The sequence below is a fragment of the Scyliorhinus canicula genome, chromosome 2 (assembly GCF_902713615.1).
Source record: "Scyliorhinus canicula chromosome 2, sScyCan1.1, whole genome shotgun sequence".
NCBI classification, from domain to species: domain Eukaryota; kingdom Metazoa; phylum Chordata; class Chondrichthyes; order Carcharhiniformes; family Scyliorhinidae; genus Scyliorhinus; species Scyliorhinus canicula.
The window spans coordinates 220204153-220219636 of record NC_052147.1 but is presented as its reverse complement, the minus strand read 5'-3'; the positions used below and the strand labels follow the sequence as shown (position 1 = coordinate 220219636).

The following is a 15484-nucleotide window of genomic DNA, read 5'->3' as shown; positions in this document are numbered from 1 at the left end:
TGGTCAAAACTTTCAAATTGCAAGAAAAGTATTGTGTACAGTAAAATCAACTGAACTCATTTTAACTTACATTGACAAAGTGAGTGAAAGAACAGGAAAACAATCACATGATGGTGTTAAATGAAACAAAAAACTGAGAATACTGATAGCACTTAGCATGTCTGTCAATTTCTACAACAAGAATAGATAAGTTAATTAAAAGTAAAAATGCTGGAAATGCTCAATGGATCTGGCAACATCTGTGAAGAGAAATAAAGTAAAATCTGAATTTAACTTTTTGCCTGGCATTCTCCCAGCATTTCAAGTCAATGACCCTTTGTCAACTTCTGAATTGTGACTTTAAATGTCAAAGAATTGGTTACTTAATTTCAAAAATTAGTATACTTTATTGTTAACGTATACTTCAACTTTCCTCATATAGAGTATTCTCTTTCACAAAATGATTTTTAATATTATATAAAACTAAAGTGAACCACTTTTCCCATAGGAACAATGAGCGGAAGAAATCTTCGAATGTTCATCACAAATCATAGAGCAGAAGATGCAGGTATAGTACAATAATGCTTTCTTATAATCACTCACCCAGTTACCCAGCTTATGTGACCCATGCAATCCAGGTTTGATATCCTCATCAGTGCAGAGTTAGGCGATCTGAACTGAGCTAACGCTCTATCATTGGTCAACAAAAATATTCCACCTTCCCAATTCTGAGTCTGATGTTTCATCTGGTACAGGTGGTGTGCAGCTGAGCTATACAGACCAAAGGTTTCAAGTTTGAAATTTAATTTGCTCTGACCCCAGCTGATCTTGAGCAAATGACAATAAGGGGACTACATCTGGCATTAACCAGGGGAAGAGTAAGCCAACGTTCTTGCTCCCAATTGCAATCGATCGAAAGGTTTGCCCCCCCCCCCCCCGCGCCGGGTGGGAGAATTGCCAGGGCGCCGCACGAATCGCGCCGCGCCACCCTGAACCCCGCACACGATTCTCCAAACCCCCCGAAACCAGCGCCCTGCGAATCACGCCGGGCCGCTTGGAGAATCGCGGTGAGCGGCAATTCTCCGGCCCGGATGGGCCAAGGGGCCGCGCGAAAATGGCCTAGTTCCGCCGGCGCCGTCCACACCTGGTTGCTGCCGGCGGGTACTTGTCGTGAAGGCTTGGAGGGGGCGGCCTGTGAGGGGGGGGCTCCGTTCCCGGGGGGGGGCCCCCGATGGGGTCTGGCCCGCGATCGGGGCTCACCGATAGGCAGGCCGGCCTCCCCCACCCCTGGGCCTACTTCCTTGCGCGACCAGCCCCAGAACCCCAGCGCCATGTTGGTGAGGGGCCGGAGCACTCCGCGATGTTACCGCGCATGCGTTGGTTGGCACCAGCGCCACTGTGCATGCGCTAGTTGGCGCCGGCCCAACTGCGCATGCGCAGGACACAAGGCGCCGCGTCTTTTACGCGAGTCTCTGACGCCACACTGAGGCCCCATCCCCGTAAATCGTGCGACACCCCTGCTAGCCCCACGGAGGGCGGAGAATAGGGGTATGGGAACGGGCGCCGACGCCGGAGTAAAACACTTCGGTTTTTAATTCGGCGTCGGCACTTAGACTCCCATTGGGAGAATCCCGCCCAGTGTGTTTCCCGGCGCTCATAGAGCCTAAAAACACAACACTATCATTCCTCACTCAGGTTTATTAGGAGGCCTCAGCGGGGAATGCGCAGCTGAGGCTGCACATAGCCATATATTCTGCATTGAGGAGCTCCACTCGCCGGAACTCCTCAGTGTAGCGAGAGATCAAAATGGTATCCTGATCTCTGGACCCCTCAACGTGACCCCCGACCCCGCCAAGCCCCAACTCACTATGAGGGGATCCCAAGGCCCTAAAACCGCAAGACATAGGAGCAGAATTAGGCCACTCGGCCCATCGAGTCTTTGCCATTCAAGGCTGATATTTTTCTCATCCCCATTCTCCTGCCATTTCCCCATAACCCCTGACCCCTTATTAATCAAGAACTATCGATCTCTGTCTTAAAGACACTCAGTGATTTGGCCTCAACAGCCTTCTGTGGCAAAGAGTTCCAAAGATTCACCACCCTCTGGCTGAAGAAATTCCTCCTCCATCTCTGTTTTAAAGGATTCACCTGAGGAAGGAGCTGCGCTCCGAAAGCTCGTGTTTGAATCAAACCTGTTGGACTTTAACCTTGTGTTGTAAGACTTCTTACTGTGCTCACCCCAGTCCAACGCCGGCATCTCCACATCTGTTTTAAAGGATCATCCCTTTAGTCTGAGATTGTGTCCTCTGCTTCTAGTTTTACCTACAAGTGGAAACATCCTCTCCACGTCCACTCTATCCAGGCCACGCAGTATCCTGTAAGTTTCAATAAGATCCCCCTCCCTCCTCATCCTTCTAAACTCCAACGAGTACAGACCCAGAGTCTTCAACCGTTCCTCAAACGATAAGCTCTTCATTCCAGGGATCATTCTTGTGAACCTCCTCTGGACCTTTTTCAAGGCCAGCACATCCTTCCTTAGATACGGGGCCCAAAACTGCTCACAATACTTCAAATAGGGTCTGACCAGAGCCTTATATAGCCTCAGAAGTACATCCCTAGTCTTGTATTCTAGCCCTCTCGCGACATGAATGCTAACATTGCATTTGCTTTCCTAACTGCCGAATGAACCTGCACATTAACCTTAAGAGAATCATGAACAAGGACTCCCAAGTCCCTTTGTGCTTCTGATTTCCTAAGCATCTTCCCATTTAGAAAATAATCTGTGCCTAAATTTCTCCTTCCAAAGTGCATAACCTCACACTTTTCCACATTGTATTTTATTTGCCACTTAATTGCCCACTCTCCTGGCCTGCCCAAGTCATTCTGCAGCCCGCCTGCTTCCTCAATACTACCTGCCCCTCCACAGATCTTTGTATCATCTGCAAACTTAGCAACAGTGCCTTCAGTTCCTTCTTCCAGATCATTAATGTATATTGTGAAAAGTTGTGGTCCCGGCACCGATCCCTGAGGCACATCACTAGTCACCGGCTGCCATCCTGAAAAAGACCCCTTTATCCCCACTCTGTGCCTTCTGACAGTCAACCAATCGTCCATCCATATCAGGATCTTACCCTTAACACCATGGGCTCTTAATTTATTTAACAGTCTCCTATGCGGCACCATGTTAAAGGCCTTCTGGAAATCTAAATAAATCACTTCCACTGGTTTTCCTTTGTCTAACTTCCTTGTTACCTTCTCAAATAACTCTAACAGATTTGCCCGACATGACCTCCCTTTGACAAAGCAATGCTGATTCAGTCCTATTTTACCATGCACTTCCAAGTGCTTCGCAATCTCATCTGTAATAACAGACTCAAAAATCCTACCAATGACCGAAGTCAGGCTAACCGGCCTATAATTTCCTGTCTTCTGCCTCCCTCCCTTCTCAAATAGGGGTGTTGCATTAGCCACTTTCCAGTCCTCTGGGACCCTTCCTGTCTCCAGTGATTCCTGAAAGATCACCACCAATGCCTCCACAGTCTCCTCAACTACCTTCTTTTGAATCCTGTGGTGTAGTCCATCTGGTCCAGGTGATATGAAAATGAAATGAAAATCGCTTATTGTCACGAGTAGGCTTCTCTGAAGTTACTGTGAAAAGCCCCTAGTCGCCACATTCCGGCGCCTGTCCGGGGAGGCTGGTACGGGAATCGAACCGTGCTGCTGGCCTGCTTGGTCTGCTTTAAAAGCCAGCGATTTAGCCAAGTGAGCTAAACCAGCCCTGATATATCTACCTTCAGTGATGGCCACTGTATTCACCTCTGCCCCCGATTATCTTGGAGCTTTGGCATCCCACTGGTGCCTTCCACTGTGAAGATTGATGCAAAGTAACAATTCAGTTTGTCTGCCATTTCTTTGTTTCCTATTATTACTTCTCCAGCCACATTTTCCAGTGGTCCAATGTCTATTTTTGCCTCTCTCTTACCTTTTATATATTGAAAAAAACTTCCTATCTTTTATAATACTAGCTAGCTTGCACTCATATTTAATCTTCTCTCCCTTTATTGCTTTTTTAGTTGTCCTCTGCTCACTTTTAAAGTTTTCCAATCCTCTGGCTTCCCACTAACTCTCACCACTTTGTATGCTTTTTCTTTTGCTTTTTATGCTGTCCTTGACTTTCCTCGTCAGCCATGGATGCCTTGTCCTCCCCTGAGCATGTTTCCTTCTCCTTGGGATGAATTTCTGCTGTGCCTCCCGAATAAGCCCCAAAAAACCCCTGCCATTGCTGTTCCACTGTCTTCCCTGCTGGGCTCCTTTTCCAATCAACTCTGGCCAGCTCCTCCCTCATGTCTTTGTAGTTCCCCTTATTTAATTATAATACGTTACATCTGATTCCAGCTTCTCCCTCTTAATCTGCAGGGTAAATTCTATCATATTGTGGTCACTGTTCCCTAAGGGTTCCTTCACCTTAATTTCCCTAATCAATTCTGCCTCATTATACACCACAGTCAGCTAGATTCACAGCTCAATGTCTTGCGAGATTACATTAGATCTCGCAAAGCGTTGTGAGTCGAGTAGATCCTGTGAGCAGGTCGCCCAGCTTCTATCGGCTACATTATGCCACGGTGCGCCACTTTTCAGACGCAGGGTGGCCATTTGAACACTCCTAGTGTAAAAACTAGATTTGATTTGTTGAAGTCCATGTTTTAAGTAAATTTCGGAAAATAAAAAGAAAAACAAAATTAGTGAACATACAAATAATTTGCAGCCATTACTCTTGTGAAACCTAAAGGGGCTGGTTTAGCACAGTGGGCTAAATAGCTGGTTTGTAATGCAGAACAATGCCAGCAGCGCGGATTCAATTCCCGTACCGACCTCCCCGAACAGGCGCCAGAATGTTGCGACGAGGGGCTTTTCACAGTAACTTCATTGAAGCCTAGTCATGACAATAAGCAATTATTATTATTAAAGCTGGTTGAATATAAGACAATTTTATACCAAGATTTATACCAAGAAGTCTAAAGTAAACGACTATGAAATCGCATTTATAATAGACTAGTATTAATAGTCCTAGTTTTAATATCCATTAAATCAACACATTACTCATTGCTGAAGGTAAACTACTTGTCTTTTCGGCTTGAATAGTTTGTATTTGTGTTGACCATTATGCATTGGGGTTTAGCACAAAAGAAATAGAAAACATGGGTAATGAAAATAGGATTGGGACTTGCGGTGCATGTTATTGGGCGGTCGCACGTGTGGTCGCACACGTAAACTGTTGGAGATTGCATCTTAGTCTCTTTAGCCTGGTCGACAATGGAAATTGAACCCAAACTTGTTTTAAACTCGATGATGCAAGTGTCCCACAAGGGGATGCGCGATCGATACTGAACCCGGCAACAAAACAAGAGAGAAACAGCTTTAAAAGTGAAGTCTTTGAGTGCCTTGGTAGGCTATCCCCGAACTGTAGAGAATTTAGCTGTGGAGCTGCAGATCTGGACTCAAAATGTTAGCTCTTTTCTCTCCCTACAGATGCTGCCTGACCTGCTGGGATTTTCCAGCATTTTCTCTTTTGGTTTCAGATTCCACCATCCGTAGTAATTTGCTTTTATATAATATCTTCGTGTTCATCAGTGAAGCGGAAAGCAAGAACTTCGATGACGTAATAAAGTACTTTGATCACGATTGCGCCCCAAAGAAAAATAAAGCATTCGAGGGTTATCTCTTTTGCACGCGCATTCAGATGGCGGGCGAATCGTTCAAACGTTTTCTAACCGACTTTTCGTTGAAGGCGCAGTTGTGCAACGTTAGTACTTTAAAGTCGCCGATGAGCCATGATCAGATAGTGTCTGGGATATCAAATGACAAGGTACGCGAGAAACTATTACAGGAAGATGAGCTTCAACTGGAATACGCTTGTCAATATTTGTCGTGCCAGCAAGCTGGATGCACAGCAGATTACTGCGCTCAATCTGAAACATTTTGGCGCCAATATGGCAGAAGACACCAGCACCATAAGCCCTGTGACACGGTCAAAAAAGAAACGTGGTCGCAGTGCGGACGGCCAGTTTGAGTGGATGACCAGATCTGCCATTTTGTGACAGCAGTGTGGCAATTGACATTTACCACAGCGATGTCCCGTACTTGGGCAGGTGTGTTGCAAGTGTGGCAGAATAAATCACTTTGCTAGGCGATGTCTTGAACATCCAACAGTTGACCAAACAGGACCAGTTAACTTAGTTAATGAAATGTGCATCAACGACCTGGCTGCTGTGAACATGATATTGACTGAGGACACGAATAATCCTAACAGCCAAATGGCAAATTTTTCCTTACCATTTGCAGCCATAGTGATGTAGATGGGAATACCATAGAAGATAGATGGGTGATTCCATTGATGGTTAACAGCACGCTAATCAAATGTAAGCTCGACACGGGAACAAGGGCCAACCTTATCACTTTGTCATTAAAAGTGTTAAAGATTAAACCGAAAATGGTTCGTCAGTCAGTACTATTGAAGGACTATAATGGTCATCAGATCACAACGTTAGGAGCATGTGAGCTTGCAGTAACTGTTAAAGACAGAACATGCATTATTATATTTTCCATAGTGGAGACAGAGTGCGAATCGCTCACAGGAGTGGAAACATGAGAAGCGCTCGTGCTCGTTAAGGGGGTTTACACTTCAGAACGCATGGCACCCCGCCAGCATGCGTTCTTAGAATCTATCATAAAGAACTTTCTGGAGATATTTCAAGGCTTTAGCATTCTGCAGTTCATGTATCACATCCGAAATTAGAATGCAAAGCCAGTTGTACTTGCGCCGAGACAGGTACCTGATCCACTGAAGGACAAACTGAAGGCCAATTTGGACAGAATGACAGCTCTAGGAGTTATCAGACGCATAGAGGAACCTACTGACTACGTTAACTCTATGATGTGTGTCAAAAAAGCGGAACAAAAGGGCAGCACGTGGCGCAGTGGTTCGCACTGGGACTACGGTGCTGAAGACCGGGTTCAAATCCCGGCCCTGGATCACTGTCCGTGTGGAGTTTGCACATTCTCCCCGTGTCTGCATGGATTTCACTCCCACAACCCAAAGATGTGAAGATTAGTGGATTGGCCACGCTAACTTGCCCCTTGATTGGAAACAAAAAATAATTGGGTACTCTAAATTTATTTTTAAAAAGCAGAACAATGACCTATGGATACGAAGGACCTCAAAGACCTGAACCTTAACATCAAGAGAGAGCACTACCCGATTCTGAAGAGGGAGGAGATAAGCTGCGAGATGGCTGGAGCAACATGTTTCAGCAAGCTGGATGCATCACAAGGCTTCTGGCAGCTCAAGCTGGACAAAGCAAGAGCAAAGCTGTGCACGTTTAACACACCCTTTGGGCGCTATTGTTTCCTGAGGATGCCATTCGGCATAATCTCAGCGTCAGAGATTTTCCATTGTGCCATTGAGAACATAATTGAAGGGTTACCAGGCGTCCGGGTCTATGTGGATGGCATGATAATCTGGGAGTCCACACGTGACTGGCATGACAGAAGGCTTCTCAGGGTCTTACAAAGTATAAAGAAAAATGGCCTGAAAGCTATAAAACTTTACAAAAACAGCACATAGTGGTTTGTTGAGACAGGGCTTCTGCCGGAGTGTCTGGTGCACTCGATCCAGTTCAGGAGGTGACGTGAATCCACCCTTACACGCCATCTTCCCAAACACCTTCATAAAATATTATGTGGGTGTTGGGCCTTCCATTCCCCCTGACAACCCCATGATCTGATATTCTCCCTCCTGGAACAATTCTCCAGATGGTCCATTTTGGCCTCCAGTCTTTATTCACACCGGCCATAAGCAACATCTCCATTCCCTTTATCACAGCACCATGTGCTTTTACCAACTCATTGGATTTCGCCAGCACCAACTGAATGGGAGCCAGGGCCCCTTCTATTGACTGCCTTTGCTTCTCAAATTCTGCCGCCAAGATGTCGGCAAACAGACCAGCCGCTAGTTGAGTGGATGGAGTTGCAACAGCTGCCTCTGCCATTTTCTCCACCAAAGAGCCCCGAGGAGCCTTCGATTCCATCAACAAATTTGCTTCTTCAACTTTCTTTGCCCTGGTCCTTCTGGCCTGTATTTGAGCACCTTGTAACATCGATCAGGCGATTAAGCAAAAGCACCCCCAGAAACTGGGTGAAAACGGCTGAAAATGCAATACCCTGGCGGGAGCCATCTCATTTGCATGTTTCCTCTACATACTGCCACCGGAAGACAAAGAAGAGAAAGTTGAGAGAAAATTTGATAGGAAAGTTTAAAATGATGAGGGTCCTTCAGAGTAGATAGGGTGAAACTATTCTCATTGGTGGAAGGGTCGAGAACCAGAGGACACCAATTTAGAGTGATTTGCCAGAAGCAACAGGAGGAAAGCTTTTTGTTTCGATATGGCGAGTGCTTAGGATCTCGAGTACATTGTCTGAAAGTATGATGGAGGTGGATTTTGCCTTGGCTTTCAAAATGAAATTATATAACTATCTTAGAAAAAAAACTTTGCAGGGCTATGAGGAAAAGGCAGTGGATTTGGGGACTGGCTGAGTTGCTCTTGCAGAGATGGACGCGACAAGTAGAATGGTCCCTTTGTGTGCTGTAACTGTTTTATGATGCTATATAAGGTTAAGTATTAATTGGAAGAATTAAGATGTTAATCACAAAACTCATAATTGTTTACTTTTTATTTGCTCATACACTTTGTTTTCCCTTGCACAATGAATCCTGAGCATGCATTGATAGTTTTTATGTTTTTATAATTTTCTATTAGAGAAGCTGGTAATAAGAATGAGAAATGGCCTTGGAAGTCAGAAGTACAAACCAGTTGACTATGAACAACTTCAGGCTCTTGCTGAAGCTAAAAAGATGATGTGTCTTGATACCGATCATAAGGTAAAGCATTTTCGTGCAAAGTTAATAATAACCTATATCATGACCAGTTATAGCCAAAGATAAATAGCAGTGTAGCAAAAAGAACCTCGATTTGTGCAGTGATTATTTCCCTATGTGGCAAGTTCTCAATTTTATTTCTTTCATCAAATAATTATAGGACAGGCATCAATTTGTGTATCTCAGATGTCCATTTCTGCACATCTCTCCACATGAATTTGCAGAAAGCAGGTCACCAATTTGTCATTACACCTGGGAACTTTACTGAATGCAGTGTTTTGGGATAGGAACTCAAACAGGAGGGGAAAAATACCCTTAAGAGTGCACACTAGCTATGGAAATGTTAATTTCAAAATATATATGCAGAACCCTTGGACTGGTGGTAGGTTGCTGATTGGATTTTATTTAAGATTCTTGTTCATCTATTGTGACTGTGAGACAACCATAAGAATAAAGATACTTGAATTTCAGAATATCATCCTTAGACAGGAAAAAGTAAATTTTAAATTGTACATAACACTTTAAAGAGTTTATTCTATTCACCGCTCTTCCTTTTTCTTTCTTCCTCGCCATTCTCCTTTTGCATTGACAGAAGGTAGAAAAGACCATCAGGCCCTATCCATAGAGTGGAACCTCATGTGTCACCATCTCATATTTCTAGTAAACCCTAACACCTGGGGAGGCAAAAACAAACAATTACTGTGAGAACCAATACATTCTTCCCTGACTCTGTAAGGCAGTCAAGCCATCTCCATGTAAGCCTGGTTACCAAGATGCCACATAGGGGACTGTTAAATACGTTACGTTAAAATAGTGTTAAGGGTAAGATCCTGACATGGATGGAGGATTGGTTGACTGGCAGAAGGCAGAGAGTGAGGATAAAGGGGTCTTTTTCAGGTTGGCAGCCGGTGACGAGTGGTGTGCCTCAGGGGTCTGTGCTGGGACCACAATTTTTCACAATATACATTAATGATCTGGAAGAAGGAATTGAAGGCACTGTTGCTAAGTTTGCAGATGATACAAAGATCTGTAGAGGAACAGGTAGTATTGAGGAAGCAGGAGTTTGCAGAAGGATTTGGACAAGCTAGGAGAGTGGGCAATGAAGTGGCAAATGAAATACAATGTGGAAAAGTGTGAGGTTATGCACTTTGGAAGGAGAATTTAGGCATAGACTATTTTCTAAATGGGGAAATGCTTAGGAAATCAGAAGCGCAAAGGAACTTGGGAGTCCTTGTTCACGATTCTCTTAAGGTTAATGTGCAGGTTCAGTTGGCAATTAAGAAGGCAAATGCAATGTTCACATTCATGTCGCGAGGGCTAGAATACAATACCAGGGATGTACTTCTGAGGCTGTATAAGGCTCTGGTCAGACCCCATTTGGAGTATTATGAACAGTTTGGGCCCTGTATCTAAGGAAGGATATGCTGGCCTTGGAAAGGGTCCAGAGGAGGTTCACAAGAATGATCCCTGGAATGAAGAGCTTGTCGTATGAGGAATAGTTGAGGACTCTTGAGTCTGTACTCTTTGGCGTTTAGAAGGATGAGGGGGGTTCTTATTGAAACTTGCAAGATACTGAGAGGCCTGGATAGAGTGGATGTGGAGAGGATGTTTCCACTTGTAGGAGAAACTAGAACCAGGGGACACCATCTCAAACTAAAGGGACAATCCTTTAAAACAGAGATGAGAAGGAATTTCTTCAGCCAGAGAGTGGTGAATCTGTGAAACTCTTTGCCACAGAAGGCAGTGGAGGCCAAATCACTGAGTGTCGTTAAGACAGACATAGGTAAGTTCTTGATTAATAAGGGGATCAGGGGTTATGGGGAGAAGGCAGGAAAATGGGGATGAGAAAAAAATCAGCCATGATTGAATGGCGGAGCAGACTCGATGGGCCGAGTGGTCTAATTCTGCTCCTACGTCTTATGGTTTCATGGTCTTATGCATCACGAGATATATAGCACAGGAACATGCCCTTTGGCCCCCCCAAGCCTGCTCTTACCATGCTGATGATCTCAGCTAAAACCCCTTACACTTCCAAGGACCATATCCCTTTATTCCCATCCTATTCATGTCTTTGTGAAGACGCCCTGAAAAGTCACTATCGTACCTGCTTCCACTACCTCCCGTAGTGGTGAGTTCCAGACTGCCCCTCACACCTTAAACCTATGCCCCGAGTAATTGACTCTTCCACCCGGGGAAAAAGCTTCTGGTTAGTCATTCTGTCCATGCCCTTCATAATCATGTAGACTTCTATCAGGTCGCCCCTCAACCATCGTTGTTCCAAGTGAACAAACCAAGTTTGTCCAACCTCTCCTCATAGCTAATGCCCTCCATACCAGGCACCATCCTGGTAAATCTTTTCTGGACACTCTCCAAAGCCTCCACATCCTTCTGGTAGTGTGGTGACCAGAATTGAGCACTATATTCTAAGTGCATCATAACTAAGGTTCTATAAAGCTGCAAAATAACTTGCGAATTTTAAATTCAATGCCCTGGCCGATGAAGGCAAGCATGCCATATGCCTTCTTGACTACTTTCTCGACTTGCATTGCCACTTTCAGTGACCTGTGTACCTGTACACCCATACCCCTCTGCCTATCAATACTCTTAAGAGTTCTGCTATTTACTGTATATTTCCCATCTGTATTAGACCTTCCAAAATGCATTACCTCACATTTGTCCAGATTAAATTCCATCTGCCATCTCGCCGCCCAAGTTCTAACCCATCTATATCCTGCAGCATCCTCTGACTGTCTTCATCGCTATCTGCAATTCCACCAACCTTTATGTCGTCTGCAAACTTACTAATCAAACCAGTTACATTTTCCTCCAAATCATTTATATATATATAAAACAAACAGCAAAAGTCCCAGCACTGATCCCTGAGGAACGCCACTAGTCACAGCCGTCCATTCATAAACGCACCCTTCCACTGCTACCCTCTGACTTTTATGACCGAATCAGTTCTGTATCCATCTTGTTAGCTCACCTCTGATCCCGTGTGACTTCACTTTTTGTACCAGATTGACATGAGGGACCTTGTCAAAGGCCTTACTGAAGTCCCTGCGGCCAACAGCTACTGCCCTACTCTCATCAATCATCTTCAGATCTAACAGGAAAAGCTCTAAGTGCGATAGTGGGTACGACTTCCTGGGTGTTTCCCGACGGCTGACCCGGTGAGACTGGGCCAGTATCTCATGTCAATTGGGGAAATGATCCCCCATGGGCTTCATGATGGAAATGGCCGTCCCACCAGCTGCTGGACCTTGCTAACAAGGAGCAGCAGCACATAAACTTCTCCCTCCAAACATATTCCAGACTGCACACAGCCATGCCACCACGGAGGCCTGCTCCAAGTTTCGGGTTGCCGAACTGGCCAGGCTGCCGATCAACGGGAAGGCGAGACAGGACACCCTGTTCCCCCGAGGGGGTCGCGGATCAGCCACAGGGCTGCAATGCCACCTGAGAGGCCGTGGCATCTGCTGTTAGTTCGGGCAGCATGACCAGGAGGACATCAATCCAGTGCAGGAATGACCTCCACTGGGCCGCATGGGTAAGTTGACTCTGGCCCCAGGACTTCCGGTAGCGGCAATGATCAGCTGAGCCGCACGTTCGGAGGCTCCCGGAAAAAACGGACTTTGGGGCTTTTTTAAAGGCCCCCAACGGAGCTTGTGAGGCGAATCCCGACGTGGGAAGAGGCCAGGAGTCGCCCCAGAGGTCCCATGGTGGAGACCAGGAGCGGGGCAGGGAGCGAATCGAAGGAGAAAACACCCGGGAAAAATCGGGACCCGAAGGACAAAATGGCGGCCGGCGAAAGTTTTGAAGAGTTGAAGAAGTGGGTCGAGACGACTCTGCTGCGCTGCTTCCAGGAGATGAAAGTGGAGCTTCTGGAGTCCATCAAGGTAACCAACAGGGAACTGATGGAGACCCAGATGGCCCAGGGGGCTGCGATCCGGGAGCTGCAGCAGCAGGCCGCCGAGAGGGAGGACGAGGTCGTGGCCATGGTGGGGAAGGTGGAGGTGCACGTGGCGCTCCATAAAAAATGGCAGGAGCGGTTCGAGGAGTTGGACAACTGGTCGAGGAGGAACAATTTACGGATCCTGGGCCTCACGGAGGGGCTGGAGGGGTCGGGCCTATGTGGTGATGATGCTGAACATGCTGATGGGGGCTGGGTCCTTCCAGGGGCCCCTGGAGTTGGAGGAGGCCCACAGAATTCTGGCTAGGAGGCCCAAGCTGAACGAGCCGCCGCGGGCGGTGTTGGTGAGATTCCACCGGTTCGTGGATCGTGAGTGTGTGCTCCGGTGGGCCAAGAAGGAGCGGAGCAGCAAATGGGAGAACACGGAGGTGCGGATCCTCCAGGACTGGAGTGCGGAGGTGGCGAGGCGGAGGGCCGGGTTTAACCGGACGAAGGCGGTGCTCCACAGTCGGAAGGTGAAATTTGGAATGCTGCAGCCGGCGCATCTGTGGGTCACCTACAAGGATCGGCACCACTATTTTGATTCCCCGGAGGAGGCGTGGGCCTTCGTGCAAGCCGAGAAACTGGACACAAACTGAGGGTCCCCCGGAGGGGGGATGCTGTAGAATACTGTATTTATTTATACTGTATGTGTATTTGCGGGGTTTAGGGTATGAGGTGGGGTGGCCGTAGGGTGGGTGGGGTGATGCCGTACGGGTGTTTTCTTTATGGGTTTTCTAGCAGGAGTTGGGTGGATGTGTTTGGACTGAGGGGTAAACGGGGTGTTTGGGGAGCTGGTGGGGGGGACTGACAATGGGAGTGGCCCTGGAGGAGGCGGGGCCCGGCAGGGCGAAAGCGCGGGCTTTCTGCGGGGTCCCCGTGCTGGGAGAGGGAGGGGGCGGGGTCTTCTTCTCCCACGCAGGAGCGGGGGAGGGTGGACTGGTTGATGGGCACTATGGAGGAGGGGCAGTCCCACGTTGGGAGGAGCCGAAAGTAGGGCGGGAGCCGCCGGGGTCAGCAGAAGATAGCTGGCTCACGGGAGTGCTGTAGAGGGGGGGGCGCGGCTAGGAGGGGTCCTAGCCTGGGAGGGGAGGGGAGGGGAGGGGGGGGTGGTTACCGGGTTGCTGCTGAAACAGTCAGGAAGGAGCTGGAGGACGCAGGGGGTGCTGGAGGGGGGGAGGTGCCGCCGTGGGAAACTGGCAGAGCGTGGGACGCTGGCCGGGGGTGGGCAAGGGAGGGGGTATGGCTAACCGGCAGGGGAAGGGGGCAGGGAGCCCTCGGATCCGGCTGATAACCTGGAATGTGAGGGGGCTGAATGGGCCGGTCAAGAGGGCCCGAGTAGTTGCGCACCTGAAGGGGCTGAAGGCGGATGTGGCCATGCTCCAGGAGACACACCTGAGAGTGGTGGACCAGGTCCGGCTGAGAAAGGGGTGGGTGGGCCAGGTATTCCACTCAGGGCTGGATGAGAAGAGGAAGGGGGTGGCGATCCTGTTGGGGAAGAAGGTGTCGTTTGAGGCGTTGAAGGTGGTGGCTGACAGTGGCGGGAGGTACGTGATGGTGAGTGGCAAGCTGCAGGGGGAGCGGGTAGTGTTGGTGAATGTTTATGCCCCAAATTGGGACGATGTAGGCTGGGCCGCATTCCGGACCTGGAGGTGGGGGGCCTGATCATGGGGGGAAGACTTTAACACTGTGCTGGATCCCCCATTGGATCGATCCAAGTCCCGGACGGGTCGGAGGTCGGCGGCGGCTAAGGTGTTGAGGGGATTCATGGACCAGATGGGGGGGGGGGGGGGGGGGTGGACCCTTGGAGGTTTGCGAGGCCAAGGGCCAGGGAATACTCGTTTTTCTCCCATGTACATAAGGCCTACTCGAGGAATGACTTTTTTGTCCTGAGTAAGGGGCTGGTGTCGAGGGTGGAGGAAGTGGAATACTCCGCCATTGCCATTTAGGATCATGCCCCGCACTGGATGGACCTCGGGCTGGGGGAAGAGAGGGACCAACGTCCGCTCTGGCGCATGGAGGTGGGGCTGCTGGCAGAGGAGGAGGTGGCCGGGAGGGTCCGGGGGTGTATTGAGAGATACCTCGAGGCCAATGGTAACGGGGAGGTTCGGGTGGGGACGGTCTGGGAGGCATTGAAGGCGGTGATGAGGGGGGAATTGATCTCCATCTGAAACCAAAGGGAGAGGGGGGAGCAGAGGGAAGGGGAAAGACTGATAGGGGAGATGGTGCAGGTGGATAGGAGGAACGCGGAGGCCCCAGAGGAGGGATTGCTGGGGGAGAGGCGTAGCCTTCAGGCCAGATTTGACCTACTGACGACTAGAAAGGCGGAAGCCCAGTGGAGGAAAGCACAGGGGGCGGTGTATGAACACGGGGAGAAGGCGAGCAGGATGCTGGCGCACCAGCTCCGGAAGCGAGACGCGGCCAGGGAGATTGGGGGAGTGATGGATAGAGCTGGGAAGGTGGTGAGGAGAGGGTAGAGGTCAATGGGGTCTTCAGGGACTTTTATGGGGAACTGTACCGGTCTGAGCCCCCGGTGGAGGAGGGTGGAATGGGGCGCTTCCTGGACAGGTTGCATTTCCCGAGGGTGGAAGAAGAGCGGGTGGAGGGACTAGGGGCAC

At 48.5% G+C, this 15484-nt stretch overlaps 1 protein-coding gene across 8 annotated transcripts in view; it reads left to right on the top strand.

The window, feature by feature from the left end:
* Positions 1 to 15484, top strand: part of LOC119961961 (coiled-coil domain-containing protein 148-like) — a 226336-nt gene that overhangs the window by 10948 nt on the left and 199904 nt on the right. For all 8 annotated transcript variants that reach the window (XM_038789596.1, XM_038789599.1, XM_038789597.1 and 5 more), the window contains exons 2-3: positions 488 to 547; positions 8796 to 8917. In XM_038789596.1, the coding sequence (XP_038645524.1) occupies positions 493 to 547; positions 8796 to 8917 (177 nt within the window). In that variant the 5' untranslated portion in view covers positions 488 to 492. The remainder of the gene's footprint in view (positions 1 to 487; positions 548 to 8795; positions 8918 to 15484) is intronic.